The sequence below is a fragment of the Phycodurus eques genome, chromosome 15 (assembly GCF_024500275.1).
Source record: "Phycodurus eques isolate BA_2022a chromosome 15, UOR_Pequ_1.1, whole genome shotgun sequence".
Taxonomy (NCBI): Eukaryota; Metazoa; Chordata; class Actinopteri; order Syngnathiformes; family Syngnathidae; genus Phycodurus; species Phycodurus eques.
The window spans coordinates 505,708-527,781 of NC_084539.1; the positions used below are offsets into that span (position 1 = coordinate 505,708).

Here is a 22,074-nt window from a genome sequence, read left to right on the forward strand (position 1 = left end):
AATTTGGGAATGTTGTCGTGCCATTTCTAAACAATTTGGACTCCATCATTCCACTGAGAAGGTATTCAACATACAGCACAGGTTCAACTCCTTCTCAATGGCCCATTTACAATCACACAAACCGAATGTGTGGCTTGTTTGGGATTGTTGTGTTGTGATTTTTTATCAGCGTAAAGCAGATCACAGATCATGTGTTGTTGTTTTTTTAACCAACTGATCTGTCCTGTCTTACAGACCATGCCATATTCAAGATCACTTATCTGAGCAACCATGACTACAAGCCTCTCTACTTTGAGTCAGATTCTACTACAGTCAGTGAAATAGTTCTTAAGGTGAGTTTTAACCGCCAAGGAAATTGTTTGGCTTTAGTACAGAAGTATGAACATACAGTTACAAGGTAAAGATACAAACATATCTCTTGTGTGGAGCAGAAACCTCACGTTTAAAAAAAGAAAGAAATGTTGATCCATTAATATTGCATTGTCAAAGAGAGCAAGCCATTTAGTCAATAATTTGCATAAATAACAAACCTCCCTGGAATGTAGTACTTTGACCTAGTGCTGAAGCTTGAGTTTGTTGACAGATTAAACCCACTGCGATTTATTGTTATCCCCTTCATGGAGAGGACATTGGTGAGATTTCAATACAAAATTAGGGTTGGCCGCAGACTTGTCAAAAGCATGCTGTTAAGGCTTCTTTATACTCGTGCGGACGACGACCGCTCTGACATCACTGGGGCTATCCCGCACGCAGTTTTCCTTTATACTCGAGCACAACCCACGCGCGCTGTTTTGAAAGTGTGCTGCAGTTCTCCTCCAAGTCGGGGGTGTTGCTACGGCTGGTATTGGCTAGGACGCCACAGGGTGGAGTTTCCTCTGCTAAAGTCAAATATTGACGACCGTGGAACAGAGTCTGCTAGAACAAATGGACCTAGATGACCAGATGATACATTTAATTATGCTGCAAAATCGAGCGAGAAGGCGGCGGCGTAGGTGCTATGTGGGACTGGGAGGAACGCTGATTACATCATCACAGCAGACTAAAACGGACCAATCACGAGAGATGATCTCCGTGGCGTTCTCTGCGCAGCAACAATTTTTGCCGTGCGCGCGGCAAGCTTTGCAGAGGGGCCGTGCGGGCCAATTCGTCCGTCACGTGATGCAATGCGGGCATTGTCGACCCCGGGAGTATAAAGAGGCCTTTACTCTTCATGCTGTGTCATCAATAGGTTAGAGAGTTGACAATATAAACATGCTTTGAGTAACTTGAAGCTAGAAAATTATGATGTTGCACACATACCATGTCACTCCAATGAAAAAAATGCCCTCCCTGGTGTTTTTATTGGGAAACATTTTATAGCGCTTCATATACAGTATTGTATTATTTTATTGAACCACAAACGACTTGACGGACTTTCAAGAAAGAAGTGGATTGCCCTGGCCCTTGTAGTTACAGTTGTGCATTACGGCGGCAGAAAGGCTTTCGAAACATATTATGGTAAAGTGTGTGTGTGTGTGTGTGTGTGTGTGTGTGTGTGTGTGTGTGTGTGTGTGTGTGTGTGTGTGTGAGAGAGAGAGAGAGAGAGAGAGAGAGAGAGAACACGCATCCTAATTGGTACAATTAGAATTGGGGCGTTTTGAATTTATGTGGAGTGACTTTCATGAAATACTCTATATCCACAGGTGAACTACATCCTTGAGTCACGGGCCAGCACCACACGGGCTGATTATTTTGCCCAAAAGCAGAGAAAACTCAGCCGTCGGACAAGTTTCAGTTTCCAGAAGGACAAGAAGACTGGCCAGTAGAGGAAATAACTAACTCTATGCAGCTATCGTTTTGTCTGCAAATGTACGGACGGACACACCAAGAAGCCTTCCAAACCTCATAGAGACTTCAACAGAATTTCACAGAATAACTGACCAAGAACCACAAACGTATATCGGGGGGGTAGAAATCAGGGGACTGAGTTCTGTCTGTGAATAATTTGCATGTCCACCCTCTGCTTGCATAGGTTTTCTCCAGGCAATCTGACTTCTTCTCTCAGTCCAAAAACCTGAGATATGTTCACCTCTTGGACTATTTCAAAAGTGAATGCAAGTTTGACAGCTTGGATATCCAGGTTGTCCTTAGCTGCGATAAGCTCCAGCCCGATTGATTCCGAACCATTAATAGAAAATGGATGGATTGAGTCGAACAGAGAAACCACAAGCCAGACAAATAGCAATATACACAAAAAGTCTAAATTGGTTGTAAAGGGCGGCCTTGAGGCGGGTTGTATGAGGTGTCACTAGTTCATCTGTAAGGACTTGGGCTTTGGAGCAGGAGGGCCATGTTACTCAAATCTCATAATGAGGCCTCAAATCTCTGTTTGCATGCTGACATGTGTGTGATCTGGTTCTGTTAGGTCTGTAACACACAGACAAAAATATACGGCAGATTTTCTTTTCCCCTCGAAGGATTGTGAGTATAAAAATTTTGCAAAAAAATAAATACAATTAAATTTAGATACAGTGTACATATGGGGTTTTGCTCATTCACGGGTCCACTAGACTGATCCAGCTTCAAATAGGTTACCAATATCAACATACAGTGGATATAAAGAATCTACAACCCCCATGTTCAAATGTCAAGTCTTTGTGACATTAAACAAAAAAAGATAAATAATTTCAAAAGGTTTCCACCAATAATTTGACATGTAATATGTGCAACTCAATTTGTTTATTTATTCAACCTTTATTTAACCAGAAAAACTCACTGGGCCTCATTCACGAACCGTGTGTACACACAGATTTGTGCTAAATCGTGCGTATGCACGTTTGACGCACAAATCTGCGATTCATCAATATGTTCATACTTGTTTTTATTGGTACCCTGCGAACAAATTTAGAACCTCCTAAGACCATGCGTACGCACATATACTGTAGGATCAGCTTTCGAAAAAATTTCACGTATTTGACTAATATGCACAATGTATTGGAACTACAGTCATTTATAAAAACTATAACTTTGACAAAAATAAATCAAATCAAGAAGTTGCTAATGAGTTGCCGAAACAACCGTGAAAAGGACACTTCTCACCACTTTTACCTTCATTCCGTTCAAGTGCTTGTACAGTATATGTATGCAATGTGTGTGTGTCTCTCTCTCTCTCTCTCTCTCTCTCTCTCTCTCTCTCTCTCTCTCTCTCTCTCTCTCTCTGTCTCTCTCTCTCTCTCTCTCTCTCTCTCTCTCTCTCGCTCTCTCTCTCCCTCTCCTGCCCTCTGCAGCATGCAGTACGATGTCACTCAACCAGCAAGAAATGAGATCAGACTGTTCACATTCCCACTCTTGTGTGATGGAAGACATAACTTCTCGTATTGGCCCTTTTAGTTCTTCCAAAGTCGTTGGTTTGGTAGAATAGACTTGCTCCTTTAATCATGGAACATACACAAAAACATTTTAGAAAAATGAAAAACATATGAATAAATTATAAGTATATTACAATAGGGATTTACTTTTCAATCACTCCGTATATTGATCAATTCACACGCACATCGTCGCTCGCGTGGTTGAATTGTGACGTGATCGGCATATGGCTCCTATATTTTCTGTCGCTTCCAATGCATATTTTATTAATTTTAACAACTACAAATGCCTCTTTGCTGTGCTATATTTATTCCTCCACCATCACTCCACTTTCTGACTCTTCCCTAGCCTGGTTTACATCATATTTCACTGACAGAACAAAGTCCTGTGGGTTCCGTCCTTGGCCAAACCCCCTTCACCATTACCTGTTTCCCTGTGGTCACGTCAACAGCATGGCATGGAATCTCATTCCACTGGTACGCTGATATTAAAACAAACCAGACCATATCCTATTCCATATCCTCACCAACCTCCTGCCTGGAGGACATAAAGCTGTGGATGACTGATAACTTCCTTCAACTGAACAATTAAAAATGGAAGCCTCTCTCGTTGACAACCCTCACCAGACCCGGCATCCGCCATCACCTGCACCACTTTTTCTGATTCATAACATTGTAACGGATATCGACTCTCAATACGAAGACGACAAAAGATAGGCCTGCTTCTCGAAACCCATTCCTTGGATGGGGCCCACAGGCCGGCAGGATTTTTGTCTTTGCTCACCAGGATAATTTAAACAAGAAGAAGGAGTGACATCTGTGCACCACAGAACAATTCCGCTTTCGATCTGCAGTCAAAATGCTCTCTCAGAAGATTGACTGTGTCCAGACATCCGGTGTTATTGACAGAACACGGTCGGTCACCCCCCCCCCCAGTGGTGACCAGAAACAGGGCAAGATGGGCTCCTTGTGACCCTATTTCATGTGTCGAGAATGAACAATGAAATTAAGGAAATACCACATTTGTTTGAATGTGTCAGGCGCACATGAGTACCCTGAATGTACGATTTGATTTATGTGTCATTAATGTTGATTCTGCAGGTTTGGCGATGAGTCTGTTCATGAAAACTGTACAATTATGTTTTAAGCCAAATTATGAAATAACGTTGTGTTGAAAAACATTATTTGATATGCCAGAACTAAAATGAAAAAAGGGTCGTTTCGTGTACTTAATCTCTACTTGAGACAGTTTCAAAGTGCTTACTCCCTCCCTCTCTCGCTCTTGTGCATAAAAGGCCGAAGCTTCTTTGTCCTTGCGCACTCGCTCTCGCTCGTTCGTTCAACCTTCCAGAAGAACCTGGCCCAGCCTGGAAGTATCACGGACGCACCTGACCTTTGCCTGCCGCAGGGCACCCTACCAGCGCCCTGAGCTAACCGTGTGGGTGCGTGGGGCTGCTCACTGACGAAGCTCCATTGGGAAGGAAATGGGCGGCGCACGTCCGCTCCAAGCGCCCCCCGAGGACCAGGACACTTCCGGGCTTCGACCACTCTGCACTTGAAGCTTTTTGATTTTTTTTTTTTCCTCCTTTTTCAGTCAAAACCACCTGCTCTTGACCGGACCCGCCCAGCATCCGGAAGCTCGACCAGCCTGCCTAAATTCTGTTCCCCGCAATGCAAGTCCAACGTGCAGTCTACTAAAGTAAAGATTGGTGCATATTTGGGTTTAAATTAACGGCAACCGGCATTGCGCACCGCACATCCTCACTGCACACCAACATCACAAGTTCGACCTGCTTTACGAATGCTTACATGTACCTTGTTTTCCTTTTCTGTGCATTGTTTCCCTGGGGACTCTATCGTTCTGCTGGGGGACTTCAATGCTCACGTGGGCAATGATAGTGAGACCTGGAAGGGCGTGATTGGGAGGAACGGCCCCCCCGATCGGAACCCGAGCCATGTTCAAGCATAAGGGTGTCCACATGTGCACTTGGCACCAGGACACCCTAGGACACCCAGTCGATGATTGACTTTGTGGTCGTGTCTTCGGACTTGCGGCCGCATGTCTTGGACACTTGGGGTGAAGAGAGGGGCGGAGCTGTCAGCTGATCACCACCTGGTGATGAGTTGGCTCCGATGGTGGGGGAAGATGCCGGTCCGGCGTGGCAGGCCCAAACGTATTGTGAGGGTCTGCTGGGAACGTCTGGCAGAATCCCCTGTCAGAAGGAGTTTCAACTCCCACCTCCGGCAGAACTTCATCCACGTCTCAAGGGAGGTAGGAGACATTGAGGCCGAGTGGACCATGTTCCGCACCTCCATTGCTGAAGCGGCCGACCGGAGCTGTGGCTTGGTGGACCCCTTGGTGGACACCAACGGTGAGGGATGCCATCAAGCTGAAGGAGTCCTATCGGGCCTTTTTGGCCCGTGGGACTCCTGAGGCAGCTGACGGGTACCGGCTGGCCAACCGGAATGCAGCTCTGGTGGTCGCTGAAGCAAAAACTCGGGTATGGGAGGAGTTCGGTGATGCCATGGAGAAAGACTTCCGGACGGTTTTGAGGAAATTCTGGTCCACCATCCGCCGTCTCAGGAGAGGAAAGCAGTGCACCACCAACACTGTGTATAGTGGGGATGGGGCGCTGCTGACCTCGACTCAGGACGTTGTGAGTCGGTGGGGAGAATACTTCGAAGACCTCCTCAATTTCACCGACATGCCTTCCCCTGAGGAAGCAGAGTGTGGGTTCACTGAGTCGGGCTCTCCTATCTCTGGGTTTGAGGTCACCGAGGTAGTTAAAAAGCTCCTCGGTGGCAGGGCCCCGGGGGTGGATGAGATTCGCCCGGAGTTCCTAAAGGCTCTGGATGTTGTGGGGCTGTCCTGGTTGACACGCCTCTGCAACATGGTGTGGACACCCGGGACAGTGCCTCTGGATTGGCAGACTGGGGTGGTGGTCCCCCTTTATAAGAAGGGGGACCGGAGGGTGTGTTCCAACTACAGGGGGATCACACTCCTCAGCCTCCCTGGTAAGGTCTATTCAGGGGTGGTGGAGAGGAGGGTCAGTCGGGAAGTCGAATATCAGATTCAGGAGGAGCAGTGTGGTTTTCGTCCTGGCCGTGGACCAGTGGACCAGCTCTACACCCTCGGCAAGGTCCTCGAGGGTGCATGGGAGTTCGCCCAACCAGTCTACATGTGTTTTCTGGACTTGGAGAAGGTGTTCAACCGTGTCCTTCGGGGAGGTCTGTGGAGGGTGCTTCGGGAGTATGGGGTACCGAACCCCCTGATACGGGCTGTTCGGTCCCTGTACGACCGGAGTCAGAGCTTAGTCCGCATATCCGGTAGTAAGTCGGACTTGTTCCCGTTGAGGGTTGGACACCGCCAAGGCTGCCCTTTGTCACCGATTCTGTTCATAACTTTTATGGACAGAATTTCTAGGCGCAACTGAGGCATAGAGGGGGTCCGGTTTGGTGGCCTCAGTATTGCATCTCTGCGTTTTGCAGATGATGTGGTTCTGTTGGCTTCATCAAGCCATGACCTCCAACTCTCACTGGAGCAGTTCGGAGCCGAGTGTGAAGCAGCTGGGATGAGAATCAGCACCTCCAAATCTGAGACCATGGTCCTCAGTCGGAAAAGGGTGGCATGCCCTCTCCAGGTCGGGGATGAGATCCTGCCCCAAGTGGAGTAGTTCAAGTATCTTGGGGTCTTGTTCACGAGTGAGGGAAGAATGGAACGGGAGATCGACATGCGGATCGGTGCAGCGTCTGCAGTGATGTCTTAACGAGTTGCATTTCAAAGGACAAATGTCCTTTTGAACTGTTATATTGACAGCCGAGTGTGAAGCGGCTGGGATGAGAGTCAGCAGAATCGAAAGGCGGATCGGTGCAGCTTTTGCAGTGATGCAGACTTTGTATCAGTCCGTTGTGGTAAAGAAGGAACAAAGCTGAAAGGCGAAGCTCTCAATTTACCGGTCGATCTACGTTCCTACCCTCACCTATGGTCACGAGCTGTGGGTCATGACCAAAAGAACAAGATCCCGGATACAAGCGGCCAAAATTAGTTTCCTCCGTAGGGTGTCCGGGCTCTCCCTTAGAGAGAGGGTGAGAAGCTCGGTCATCCGGGAGGATCTCAGAGTAGAGTCGCTGCTCCTCCACATCGAGAGGAGCCAGATGAGGTGGGTGGGACATCTGATTCGGATGCCTCCCGGACGCCTCCCTGGTGAGGTGTTCCGGCCACGTCCCACTGGGAGGAGACCCCGGGGACGATCCAGGACACGCTCGAGAGACTACGTCCTTCGGCTGGCCTGGGAACGCCTCGGGATCCCCCCGGAAGAGCTGGATAAAGTGGCTGGGGAGAGGGAAGTCTTGGGCGTCCCTGCTAAAGCCACTGCCCCCACGACCTGACCCGGATAAGCGGTACAAAAGGGATGGATGGATGGATGGATGTTTCCCTGTAGTTAGATTTCTGTTAGAGTTCATTACATTTTATATAAAATCTACCACCTGTATCGTTTGTGTGTTTGGATACAACAAGACACCTCTGGGTTCTAGAATTCTTATTTAATTCCTGTAGCAACCTTCAAATTCTGATACATAGAGGCTTTTTCGTCACTTTTTTCCCTAAAGTTTTACATATCTAAAAAGAGACGTGGTGCCCCTTTTCGAGATAAAATAGTCAGATTTTAACGGTAAAAGGTAAATCGGACTAACCCGTAAGTGAACGCAGGCGAAATCCATAAATGCTATATTGGTACCCCGTGTGAGGCGAATATCAAGTTTCATTCAACCCAAACACACAAAATTCTTGATATTTTGAAATAAATCTAGGTAGCATAGTAACCAGCTTGGAGGTAGCAAGAAGCAGCCGCAGCCTCTCTGTATGTGAGTGTCATTTCGGCACCATGGCAATGCAGAGTCCCGAGCACTTGTGAGCGTGAGGAAACTAAGATTAGCCTCTAGTGAGACTGGAGCAAATTTGTGGCATTGTAAATTTTATGTGGATGTCCGTGTTTTGTGCGCTGCATGCTTTTAACTATGGGAAGATTTCCTTCATAAATTCTTGTTGAAAAGGCCTTCGAGAGTCGCAAAACGGGTCAGTCGAACTCCGGGCTAAAATGCTAGAGTCTGACCGGCGATCCACTGAGTCGAGGGAGCGGGATCTCCATCCCAATGGCCCGCGGTTACCGAGTCGCATATCCGAACAAAAGGAAGGGTAGGGGAGAGGGGCGGCGGCAAGGCCGAGCCACGCCAAGGAAAAACAAGAGAGCCAGACACGACAGAGGGCAAGACACCAAAGAGAGTGAGGCGGCAGGAGTCAGGGTTTAAATACCCAGGAGGTGTGTCGAAGAGGACCCATAAAATAGGTTTAAAATCATATATTAATATAAAATACTCCCAATTTTGTACTCTTTACTCATAGATCAAGCATATAGAAGGACTGTTTAAAATTTAGTCTTGGCAAATGAACTTCTTTGGGTTCAATCACATTTCATGCTCCCCGGGCTTCTTATTACTTTCTTATTGATGGACTTTCAAAGGCCTTCACTCATAAGCACAGTATTCTGATTAGTATCACATATGCAGTATTTATTTAATACAGATTAGAGAAAACAAAAATATACGCTCCTGCAAAGTAGCCTTTTGTTCACATCTCAGCCGTCTACAAGTTACACGACCAAGGCTTTTGGTGAAAGCACTAAAAATAAATAACACTTTTTTTCTCATTCTGATTGCTGTAGTAGTTGGCAAGGGAAATTGGGAGTGAATACTTACTACAGGTCAAATTTTGCTGATATCTTGCATTTTGGTTAAACTGTGTGCAATTGTCAAATATATTCACCAAAAACCAATAATTATCAAAAATATTCACTAAGAATCAATAAAAACACATTTTCTCATTCTGATTGCTGTAGCAGGTGGCAATGCAAAGCCACTACTTACTAGAGGTCAAACTTTGCTGATATCATGCATTTTGGGTAAACAATTGTCCAAAATGTTCACCAAAGCAAACATGGTGAAGCATCATTTAGCTTTTATGCTGTACACAAATGGAATAAGTTGCCAACAAAGTGACATCAGCCCCAAGTTTGAATGCTTTTAATTCTCTGTAAAAATTATTCTTTTTTCTCATGCTTTTTAGAGCATTTCCACTTTTAAATTATATTTCTTTCACTGTATGTTATTTTAATTGTACTTTTATTTTTTTCTTTCTTTGTTTTAAATGTTTATACGCTGGTTTTTCTTTGTTTTTAAATGCTTTTAATCGTGTAAAGCACATTGAGTTACCTTGTGTATGAAATGTGCTATATAAATACATTTGCTTTGCCCAGATGCATTATTAGTATTGTTTTTGTTTTTGTGTTTTTCGTTCGTCTTTGGAGACATTACACAACTCACTTACACAAGGGGAGACTTGCTAACCATCAAGGAGGCTACTCCGGACTTTCTTTCACCAACTTTCGCAAATCAGCTCAGTTTTTTCCCCGAGTTACTCACCGGAGCGGCGTCCGCGGGTCTTCGGCGCATGGAGGCGGAGGCGGCGCCACAGAGGGAAGTGAGCCGGCATCCAGGTGAAACTCCGCAAGAGAGGATACAGCTTGGCGTTCCCGTCGATCCACCTCGCGAATGTATGCTCCCTACCCAACAAAATGGACGAGCTTCATCTTCTGATAAAGACCAGTGAAGACTTCGGACGTTCCGCCGCCATGTGCTTTACGGAGACCTGGCTTTGTGAGGCTGTACCTGATGGTGCCGTCATGCTTCTATGCTTCTATATGCATATGCTTCTATATAAATGAAAAATGGTGTACGGACGTCACAGAGCTCAGCACACACTGCAGCCCGCATTTGGAGTCGCTGTTTTTGAACTGTAAGCCATTCTACTCGCCGCGTGAGTTCGCATCATTCATCCTGGCTGGCGTGTACATCCCGCCTCAAGCTAACACGAACGACGCACTGCTAACGCTCACCGAACAAGTCAACGAAATTGGGAAAAAAACATCCGGACTCACCCCTCATTATCCTCAGGGACTTTAACAAAGCTAAACTCAACCACGAACTCCCTAAATACACGCAGCACATCGACTGTCCAACCATGGAAAATAACATTTTTCAAAAAATAACATTATGCAGCAAAGTTGGAAAAACTGTTTAGCGCAAATGACTCTAAATCAGTCTGGCATGCATTCCAATCACTGACAAATTACAAGCGACGATCCCCCCAAGCTGAGAACAATAGCACACTAGCCAATAACTTGAATACCTTCTACTGCAAATTTGAAAAGGACACTTTCACACCCCACATCCACCCAGCCACACCACCGACCACTATCACACCTCTGACTTCTGCGTAAACCATCCACAAACGGGATGTGGCACGCATCTTCAAACAACAAAAGATTAACAAAGCGGCCTGCCCAGACCGTGTGTCCCCGATCCTGCCTCAAAGTCTGCGCGTACCAACTCGCTCCGGTCTTCACACAGATATTCAATAGATCTCCGGAACTGTGCGAAGTACTATCCTGTTTCAAACGCTCCACCATCATTCCAGTCCCCAAGAAACCTACAATCGCGGGTCTAAATGACTACAGGTCTGTCGCCTTGACATCTGTGGTCATGAAGTCCTTTGAATGTCTCGTGCTGTACCACCTCAAGAGCGTCACAGGTCCCCTGCTGGACCCACTGCAGTTTGCCTACCGAGCGAACAGGTCTGCGGATGATGTAGTCAACATGGGACTGCACTTCATTCTAGAACACCTCGACAGTGCAGGGACCTACGCGAGAATCCTTTTTTGGACTTCAGCTCAGCGTTCAACACCATCATCCCTGAACTCCTTTCATCCAAGCTTCTCCAGATCAGTGTCTCACCTGCCATCTGCCAGTGGATTTACAGCTTCCTGACGGGCAGGACACAGCAGGTGAGGCTGGGGGAGGCCACCTCATCCACACGCAGCATCAGCACTGGGGCACCCCAAGGTTGTGTCCTCTCTCCGCTGCTCTTCTCTCTCTACACGACCGACTGCACCTCAACGCACCCGACTGTCAAACTCCTGAAGTTTGCAGATGACACCACTGTCACCAGCCTCATCAAGGACGATGACGAGTCTGCATATCGACAGGAAGTGGAGCGGCTGGAGCTGTGGTGCGGCCGACACAACCTGGAGCTGAATACGCTCAAGACTGTAGAGATGATCGTGGACTTCAGGAGGCATCCTTCGCCACAGCTGCCCCTCACGTTGTCCAGTCTCTCTTATAGCAAGACACTGATACCCCGAAATGCTCCCTGGGCGCTTCAGCTGCCCCCTGTTCCAGTGTGTTCCACTAACATGTGTATGTGTTCACTGTGTTATTTTATTTGTGTTTGTTTGTCCTTCCTTATCTGAATTAATGTATTTATTTTGGACACTGCGGTGTTGGGTCCTTGTTTATGTGATAGATGTGAGATATCTAGGGAGGAAGAGCAACTCGGCGGGTTTTGGCTGGGATATACTCTCTGCATCACGATACTTCACCATGGCTGGCCCCGTCACATCCCCTGCTCTTTTTAATGCAGTACACATCAGCTTGGGGGGGGGGGGGGGGGAAACTAAAATAAATAAACAAAATAACAATGTTTTTAATGCATCACATCAGCTCAAATCTACAGTACACATCTAGTAACATTAAACATTACATATTCATTAATACATATAGCACATACAGTAGAGTCGGCAGGTGGGGTGTGTGACGTGGGACGTAATGGTGAGGGCCGGTGATTGGGGCGGGGGCGGTCTCTGCATCGGTGCCCAGTGGCGCACTCCCTCACCTCTCAATTCAAGCATGGGAGGGTCACTGGCAAACATTCATCTTTCATTCATCTTTCGTTCAAGGAACTACGTAGTACGCAGTGAACGTACTCTTGAGTGATTTTAATCGTAAGTCCGGACGTCTTCGCAGGGATAGCTTTCACTAGCAGCTTCAAGCTAACGGCAAATTTTTAAGTCAGTCAAGCACATGAAAACAAGCACATATTTAATTCATCCATCCATTTTCTGAGCTGCTTCTCCTCACTAGGGTCACAGGCGTGCTGGAGCCTATCCCAGCTATCTTCAGGTGAGAGGCGGGGTACACCCTGAATTGGTCGCCAGCCAATCACAGGGCACATATCAACAAACTACCATTTTCACTCACATTCACACCTATGGGCAATTTAGAGTTTACAATTAACCCTCCATGCATGTTTTGGGGATGTGGGAGGAAACCGGAGTTCCCGGAGAAAACCCACGCAGGGATGGGGAGAACATGCAAACTCCATACAGGCGGGGCCGGGAATTGAACCCCTTGATTATGATGAGTTTTTTAATTATCATCAATATATATCAATTTTGTTAAGGGAAAAAAAAGAACACTGAGATGGTGCAGCAGAACAAGTACTTGGCGGTACACTTGAACATTGGACTGCAATTCCAATACTAACACGGATGCTCTGTACAAGAGTGGAATGACCAGACATTGTTTTCAGAGGAAGCTTAGATCCTTCAAGTGCGCCGCAATATGTTGGACATCTTCCAGTCTGTGGTGGCAAGTGCCATCTACTTTGCTGTAGTCTGCTGGTGGAACAGCAACATTGCCAGGGATGCCACACAGATTTAAGAAAATATATATATTTTGTCATTATGCGACTTAAGATGGAGATGTTTGTGTCACTGAGGAATACGAGATTTCTGTCCAAACTTCTATCCATCACAATCTTTCACATTTCCATGATTACTTACTCTACAATTACCAACATGCAACCTCTCTTTCTCTCTCTCTTTATCTCTATCTCTCTCTAAAATATCAATCTAAACTCCAATCTTCATAATCTCTGTCAGATGAGTCTTTCCTCTGGTGGAACTTTGAGCATTCTGTCCATCTCCAACTGAGCCCCAGCCAGCTCCTCAGAGCTGGGGCTGTAATCTCCCTCGGACTGGCGCTTCTTTCTTGTTTTTAGTATCATCAAGGTCAAGCCAGATATCAGAACTAGCATACAGAGGGACAACAGGGTGACAGCCATTACCAGCCAGGAGATTTCTTGTTTATTGGGTTGTTTCTGCAAAGGCAAACAGAACAGAAATTGTGCCTCAGTGTTGAAATTGTAGTAAGATTATATGATGATTGCTACAACTGCATTTGTAGGTCTAAAATTGAGCAAAAAAACAAAACACTAATGAATTACAAAACATGCAGATAAAAACACCATGTAAGCATTGACAGTACAGGATGGAAAAAACATGAAGCCCAAAACTAATGACTCCATGAACTAATCGGAGTCAGGAGTCAGCCAACCAAGAGTCCAATCAATGTGATGAGATGAGAGGTAGTTTAAGTTGCCCTGCCCTTAAAAACACACACAAAATGTTTTGCTTTGCCTGTGAATATTGCCATCCATTCATCCAGATCTTTTCATTGTCAGGACATTGTATCGATTGCAACTCAACTGTTCTGGTTGTCTTGGAAGATGTTTTGCCTGTCATCCGAACTGGCCTCATCAGTTGATGCATTAGGCTAGATCGGACAGCTCTTGCCTGAGTTGGTGTGGAAACCCAACAATTTATCCTCTATGTTAGAGACACGCCCCAACCACAAACTTCAATCTTTTTGAATGAAAAAAAAAACAGGCATTAAAATGCATTGAGGAGAGGCATTTGCCGGACAATAACAGTATTTTGGGGTGGAATCACCCTTGGTCATATTCCTCTAAGTTGTAAAAATGGTCGTGTAGGCACTTGAAACAAAGCCAAAGATGGTTGCGCTGTTTGTTATTTGTTTAGAGGCTTAAATGTTGAGTTTCTTTGGAAGGGATGAAACCATTGATGAAGGCATTGTATGTTTTTGTATGCTACCTCCTGTGTTGTGAGATGGTTTCTCGACCTTAACGTAGATGGCCTCTCTCACTCTTCTTTCAAACCATCTGACTTTGCTGTCCAGAATATGTGTCAATTTTTATCATTAAAACAGTGCTGTTTATCTTTGAGGTGCAGGTAGACAGCTGAGTCTTGACCTAAAGAGTTTAGCATGTCTGTTTTGTGACATACAGTTATTGCTTGGGGCCAATACCAATTCTACCCCTTGGCCCTTCCCCTTCCTCTTACCTCTTCCTCTTAGCCCTTCGTTTGGAGGGCCAAGATGAAGGGTTTAGAAAATGGCCCGAGGAACTGGGACGACACTTGAATACTGCCACGTCATCAAAGTCACCCCCTGCTGGCTGTGTCATAGGCAGACGCTGCAATTGTTTACATTTCTGAGATGCCATATTGTTGTATCAATTGAATGTTACTGTTATAAATCGTTTTTTTATTTAAATTTGTCTGTCAGTTTATGGAGTTTCTATAGGTGACTGTCCATCCATCCATCATCTTGTACTCATCCATCCATCCATCCATCCATTGTCTGTCAGTTTATGCATTTTCTATAGTTGACTATCCATCCCTCCATCATCTTGTACTTATCTATGATCAGGTCATGGCGACAGCATCTTACGCAGGTAAGCCAAGACTTTCCTTTCCAAGGCCACTTTGTCTAGCTCTTCCGGGGAGATCCCAAGGCATTCCTAGGCCAGCTGTGAGACGTAGTCGCTCCAGTGTGTTCTGGGTCGTCTCCAGGGCCTCCTCCCGGTGGGAAATGCCTGGAACACCTCACCAGGGAGGTGTCCAGGGGACATCCTAATCAGATACCCGAACCACTTCATCTGGCTACTCTCAATGTGAAGGAGCAGTGGCGTGACTTTAAACTCCTTCACGATCAGAATTAGAATCAGTGTAACCACCCCCAATCTCTGATTGTTCTGCATACCTGTCTCCTGAACCGGTCTGTGTACACACACACAACATCTAAGGGAGGCCTGGTCCACTTATCAGCTAAAGACACAGGAAACCTGGTTTGTCTCCCGGACGCTAAATTAATTAACAGTCACCCCCTGCCCCCAGCCAGTCTGAAGGGTCTCACCAACAAAGAACTTTTTCTGGACACTGACTTCATGACTTCATGACTTTTCAAGGGTGTCTGCTTTAGACAGTTTGACAACAATGGAATGGATATTCACCGCTCTTTTCACATGACTCAAATACAGCAACAAAGTATGTTCTTTTGATATATAAAAAAAATTGCATGCAAGGATAAATAACAAGCCCAAGCCCTCTGGCACAATTGATGGAGCACAAGCGACACCCACTAGTGGTTGAAAGTTACTGCAAATTGCAAAATCACTAGTGACAGTCTTCACCAAATTTAATTCAGTTTGTGTATATTAAGAACTTTGCATGAATGCTCCCAGTGTTTAGAGAGCAGGTAGTGTGAATGGCAGTGAGGGCTCCTTCCAGTGATGGATAAGCGCATCCAGTCTATGGCGGGGTTATGTTGTTTGAGCCAGGGAATTCCTTGAATAATGGAGGCCGAAATAGACTTGAGGACTCAGTAGAGCCACAGTTAAAATATCTGTAAAAACACAACTTTCCTCTTTTTAACTAAATTCTGTGTAGTTAAAGATGTGTGCTCCTGCTGTAGGTCCTTGAATAATGGAGGTTGAAACCATAGCAAGCCATGAATGGGGACATATCGGTAGCAGAACTGGTGAGGGAGTTGTGGGCATATTCAATCCACGGCAGGAATGAGCTCCAGGAGGAGGGCTTGTGTGCGGCAACACAGCAGAGGGCCGATTCTAGGGACTGATGAGCCTGCTCCGTCTGGCTGTTGGTTTGTGGATGATAACCCAAAGACAAGCTGGCTACTGCGCCCACCGCTCTACAGAATTCCTTCCAGACAAGGGAGGAGAACTGGGGTCCGCGGTCAGAGACGATGTCGATGGGGATTCCGTGGAGTTTAAAGACGTGTTGGACAAGGAGGTTAGCGGTTTCAAAGGCAGATGGAAGTTTGGGGAGGGGTACACAATGGACATATTTGGAAAAGCGATCGATAATAGTGAGAATGATTGAGTTACCGTCAGGGGGGGTAGGCCAGTAACAAAGTCCAAAACGATGTGGAACCAAGGACAGCTTCAGATAGGCAAAGGACGCAGCAGACCAGCTCTGGGTAGGTGTGAAGACCTCCCTTGGGCGCAGACGGAGCAGGCTTGGACAAACTCCCGGGTGTCTTTAACGATGCTGGGCCACCAGAAGTGCTGCTGGATGAACTGAATGGTGTGGGTGATGCCGAGCTGACAGGTGAGCTTGGAGTTGTGGGCCCACTGAAGGATGTCAGAGCGTGCGTAGTTGGGTATGAACAGGCGGTTCAGAGGCCCGGTCTTGGGATCCGGGTGAGTCTTTTGAGCCTCCTTAACCACCTATTCGATCTTCCAGGTGGCTGCGCCAACAAAACACAAGCAAGGGAGAACGGGTTGTGGTTCTGCAGGGCTGGAGAGGGACAATGATATAGCCTAGAAAATGTACGGAGGAGAGGTGGAATTTGCATTTTTCCAGTTTGACGTATAGACGGTTTTCGAGGAGGCGCTGGAGGTCTTGGCGTACATGAGTGCTGTGTTCTTCAGGGAGCGGGAGAAAATGAGAATGTCGTCCAGGTAAACAAAAACGAACCGGTTTAACAAATCACCGAGGATGTCGTTGATGAATGCTTGGAAGACTACGGGGATGTTGCTTAATCCGAAGGCATGACCAAATATTCAGAGTGTCCGAGTGGGGTATTGAAAGTGGTCTTCCATTCATCCATCCCCCTCTCGGATACGGATGAGGTGGTAGGCATTTCATAGGTCCAATTTGGAGAATATCTGGGAATCAGAGGGGTTCAAATGACGGGTCGATGAGGGGTAGTGGTGATTTATTTTTTACGGTGATGTCATTGAGTCCACGGTAGTCAATGCATGGGCGGAGAGTGGTGTCTTTCTTTTCAACGAAATAAAAGAGGCCCCTACTAGAGACGAGGAAGGGCAAATGAGTCAAGAAGCCAGGGAATCATGGATGTAATCCTCCATCGCCTTTTTCTCCGGGCGGGAGGGATTGAAGAGACTGCTGGAGAGAAGAGGGGCCCCCGGCAGGAGATTGATTGCACAGTTGTAAGGGTGGTGGAGGGGGCAAAGAAATGGCCAGGTTTTTGCTGAACATCGGAGAGAGATCATGATATTCTTCGGTGACTCGGGAGAGGTCAACTGGTGTGGCAGATGGTGGTGGGTTTCCAGAGGGCGGTATAGCACAGAGCAGGGAGTGTGGATGGTGGTGGGTTTCCAGAGGGCGGTATAGCACAGAGCAGGGAGTGTGAATGGCAGTGAGGGCTCCATCCAGTGATGGCGGGGTTATGTTATTTTAGCCAGGGAATTCCGAGGACTAATGGGGTCTCAGGGGAAGGGATAACGAAAAGAGAAATGTTTTCGCGGTGATTTCTGGAAATACGCAAGGTGAACGGTACTGTTTGGTGGGTGACAGGTGATATGACTCGGCCATCCAGGGCTGTGACATTTTTAGGAGACGGAAGTGGTTGGAGAAGGAGTTGGCGCTGATGTGCTATACCTTCGTGAATAAAATTATCATCGGCATCGGAATCTATTAGGGCTACTATGGGTGTGTTATGAACGGAACCTAGGACGCAAGCAGGAACGGTCAGACGGAAGAAAGAGCTAGAGGAACTGGTGGTTTGGCTCACTACGGTGCTCTCAGATCGTGGTGAGCCTGTTCTTTTAGTTGCAGGGGACATGTGGCAATGAAATGACCTGATTGACCGCAATAAATGCACAGCCGCTGGATGACGCGACACTGACGTTCCTGGGGGTCCAGTCGGGTGTTACCAATTTGCATGGGTTCATCAGGTGCAGTGAGGGGTGAGAAAGGGGCAGTAGGTGGTGCAGAAGGCGGGTGAGATGCTGAAGGTGCGGTGCTCACGGTGAAAGTAATTTTACGTGCTCGAAGCCCCCTATCTCGTGCTCTCTATGTTATCCAGACGAATGGTGAATGCTATGAGATCGTAGAGAAATGAGGGCTTATCCCGGGAAGCGAGCTCATCTTTAAGCTGTTCCGAAAGGCCGTTAATGAAAATCCCCCTAAGCGCAGCATCATCCCACCTGCATTCACCCAGAAGTATCCTACATTCAATCGAATAAGCAGTTACGGAACAAGAGCCCTGAGTGAGTGTAAGGAGGCGGCGGGTGGCTTCTCTGCCCTGAACGGGGTGATCAAATACGTTTTTTAGTTCTGCGGAAAAATAATCGAATGACTGGAGTTGTTGGGAGGAGTTGTGCCATAACGAGACAGAACATTTATTATTGTTATTAATCAGTTTATTTGAAAGGGGACAATGCAATTTCATAAAACACATGATGTACACATGGTTAAAAAAAGCCAGAATTAGCTAGAAGGCTAGTTTTCATCTGTAGTCCCCTGGCCATGATGTAAAAAAGCATTTAGCTGTTTACTGCGGAGGAGGTTAGTGACAAATGCGACCTTGGATTTTTCGGTGGGATAACTGTACGGTTGAAGGTTGAAAACTAGGGAACAATTAAGAAGAAACTGGCTACTTGCACCTAGGTCGGAGGGACATGAGGTTCTTTGTACGGAAGGCGGGCTGGCTCGGAGGCTGTGGGCTCAGAAGGAGTCGAATTGCATTTTCGAAAACAGAAGTGAGACTTGTTGAGTGAGGGAGTGTAAGGATTCCCTGATTTCTTGAAGCGCTCGGTCCTGTCACCCTATGTGGGCGCCTTGGAGGTTGAGTGCATGTTTAAGCGCCTTCGGGATTGCTGGGTCCATGGCTGGCCAGAGTATTCTGTCTCGATCGGATAGAGACTGGACCCACGAGCAGGTGGAGGCAGAGAGGTTGTGATGAACAGTTTATTGAAAGGGAAATAAGGATTGTCCTTGGGATGCGTTGGCGGGTTGTTGAGGTAGAGAATACGTGGCAGGCAGTGATGAGGATGGGCGGCTGGCTTGACGGCAAGGTGGCAGAGATCCACTTGACTGGGGACACGGAGGATATAGTGAGGACAAGGAAGAACACGAAGGTCAGAACAATGACAAGTAGGCTTACTTGGAGACTGGGGAGCCGTTGTACCGCTTGGAGAAACTGCAATACTCTGGCGAGAGTTTCTGGGATCTAGCAGGCTTAAATGCAGGTGATGATGAGGGCTGATTGATGAAAGGTGCACGGCCAAGGTGGTGCTAATTACTGGGAAGAGAGAGGGAGGGAGGGAGAAAGAGAGGAGCGCAAAGTGCCACCCAGGCTCCAGCAAAAGGACTGCAGGCCACAGTTCATGACAAAATTTGTGTAATTAAGAAATGTTTTGTAGCCACTTCTTAAGAGGTCTTTTGAAAAGTAAGAAGGAATCACTTGCTTTTAATTCCTTTGATAATTTGTTCCATTGCACTGCTGCGCTCTACAATAAACCTTTTACCCATAAGGCTTTTAAATCAGCAAGGGACACAGTATAGAACACAATAGACGCTCTAATCAGTCGTCCATATATATATATATATTTATCATTAAATAAATATATATATTCCATATATATATACATTTATTATTAATTTACATTTATTTTAAATATGTGTGGCTGCATGGTGGCCGACTCCTAAGAGCGTCTGCCTCACAGTTCTGAGGACCGGGGTTCAATCCCCGGCCCCGCCTGTGTGCAGTTTGCATGTTCTTCCCGTGCCTGCGTGGGTTTTCTCCAGGCACTCCCACATCCCAAAAACATCCATGGTAGGTTAATTGACAACTCTAAATTGCCCGTAGGCGTGAATGTGAGTGCGAATGGTTGTTTGTTTGTATGTGCCCTGCGATTGGCTGGCAACCAGTTCAGGGTGTACCCCGCCTCCTGCCCGATGACAGCTGGGATAGGCTCCACCACGCCCTAGTGAGGAGAAGCGGCTCAGAAAATGGATGGATGGATTAAATATATGTGCTTGTTTTCATGTGCTTGACTGACTCCAAACTTTGCCGTTAACTTGAAGCTGCTAGTGAAAGCTATCTATCACAAGTCCTGACGTCCTCACGATTAAAATCACTCATGAGTACGTTCACTGCCTACTACGTCGTTCCTTGCGCAAATGAATCACTCTTCATACTAGTACATTGCTCCTTAGCAGGTCACAAACGAAGTTCAATGATGAATCCCTCTTCGGTTCTTCAGTTCCTCAGTACACCAGTTCGCTGAATGAATCACTCAGTTCACTTAAATCCCTCCCCTGAACGAATCACTCTTCAGTTCCTCAGTACACCAGTTCACTGAACGAATCACTCAGTTCACTTAAGTCCCTCCCCCGCTTTGGACTCTGTGGTCCACTATTTGACCTGAGTCTGTCGATCTCAGAGCCCTACTGGGTTTATATCCGATTAGCATTTCTTTCATGTATTCAAGACCTAAACCGTTTAGTGATTTATAGACCAGTAGCATAACTTTAAAATCTATTCTCAAGCTTACTAGGAGCCAGTGTAAAAACTTTAGAATTGGCGTAAGATGCTCTGACCTCTTTGTCCTGGTCAGAACCCGAGCTGCAGCATTTTTAATGAGTTGCAGCTGTTTAATGCTCTTTGGGGAGTCGAGTCAGAAGACCATTACAATAGTCAAGTCTACTTGAGATAAAAGCATGGACGAGCTTAGCACATGCAAGCCCTCACTCTGGATATGTTCTTCAGATATTGGACTTGGCCTTTGGTTTTTAAAGAGAGTGACTCCAGGTATTTACTAACACACTCTTTTGTTTGTTGTCAAAAACAATTATCTTTTGTTGTGGTTTAATTGAAGAAAATGTTGGCTCATCTAGTTATTTATCTGTTTTAGAAAATGACACAACACCTCAATTGAACTGTAGTCATCTGGACACACTGCTAGATATCATCTGTCATGTCATCTGCATAGCTACGACAGTCAAAATTAAAGTTCTGAAGAATTTGATGCAAAGGTAGGGAATACAGGCTGAAGAGGAGAGGTCCAAGAACTGACCCTGGAGGGACCCCATAAGTCATTGCCATTCGATGACATTGAACACTTCCAATGGTTACAAAATAACTCCTGAACCATTTGAGGACTGTTACATTTCGTCCTACCCACATTTCCAACCTTTTCAGCAGTATATTATGATCTACTATATTAAAACCAATCAAGAAATTGCTGAGGTGATTAAAAATAACTTTCTCAACAATCTTAGCTATGGAAGGGAGATTTGAGATGGGTCTATAGTTTGCTAACATGGAAGCGTCCAGCATTCTATTTTTAGAAGCGGCTTAATGGCAGCTACTTTAAGAGCTTTAGGAAACTCACCTGACTGAAGTGAGCAATTGATTATTTGCTGCAAATCAGACAGCACAGACTTCGTAATAGCTTTGAAAAAGTCAGATGTTATTGAGTAAAGACAGCTCGTTGATGATTTCAGCTGCTGAACCGTTTTCTCGACAGTTTTTTGGTCCACTGTATCAAATTCTGACATGGTGAAAGAGTTTTTCCTGGGTGGCTTCATCATTTTGCTGATTTGTGCTAATATTTAACCTGATGGATTGTATTTTTTTCACGAAAATAACAAGCAAATTCATTGTATTTATCAGCTGTTAGGAGTTCTGGATCTATCTGATTCGGGGGGGGGGGGTTGTGAGCTTGTCAACCATAGCAAACAGAGTGCGAGTATTGTTGAAGTTCCCACTGATGATTTTAGAAAAGTGTTGCTGTCTATCGCCGTGACTAACTCTTGGTTAAAATGTCAAAGACTTTGTCTGTAGAGGTCATAGTCAATTTGGAGTTTAGTTTTTCTCCACTTACGTTCTGGTTTCCTACACTTTGATTTAGAGCTCTTTACCA

At 46.0% G+C, this 22,074-nt stretch overlaps 2 protein-coding genes across 12 annotated transcripts in view; one reads left to right on the forward strand and one right to left on the reverse strand.

The window, feature by feature from the left end:
* mapkap1 (MAPK associated protein 1) overlaps positions 1–4,887 on the forward strand; it is a 154,068-nt gene extending 149,181 nt beyond the window's left edge. For all 11 annotated transcript variants that reach the window (XM_061697499.1, XM_061697500.1, XM_061697498.1 and 8 more), the window contains 2 exons: positions 235–332; positions 1,683–4,887. In XM_061697499.1, coding sequence (XP_061553483.1) covers positions 235–332; positions 1,683–1,805 — 221 coding nt within the window. In that variant the 3' untranslated portion in view covers positions 1,806–4,887. The remainder of the gene's footprint in view (positions 1–234; positions 333–1,682) is intronic.
* A 7,068-nt stretch (positions 4,888–11,955) lies between these two features.
* The window catches only part of crb2a (crumbs cell polarity complex component 2a), a 146,411-nt gene continuing 136,292 nt past the window's right edge, over positions 11,956–22,074 (reverse strand). Inside the window, 1 exon segment of the mRNA XM_061697727.1 lies at positions 11,956–13,398. Coding sequence (XP_061553711.1) covers positions 13,177–13,398 — 222 coding nt within the window. The 3' untranslated portion in view covers positions 11,956–13,176.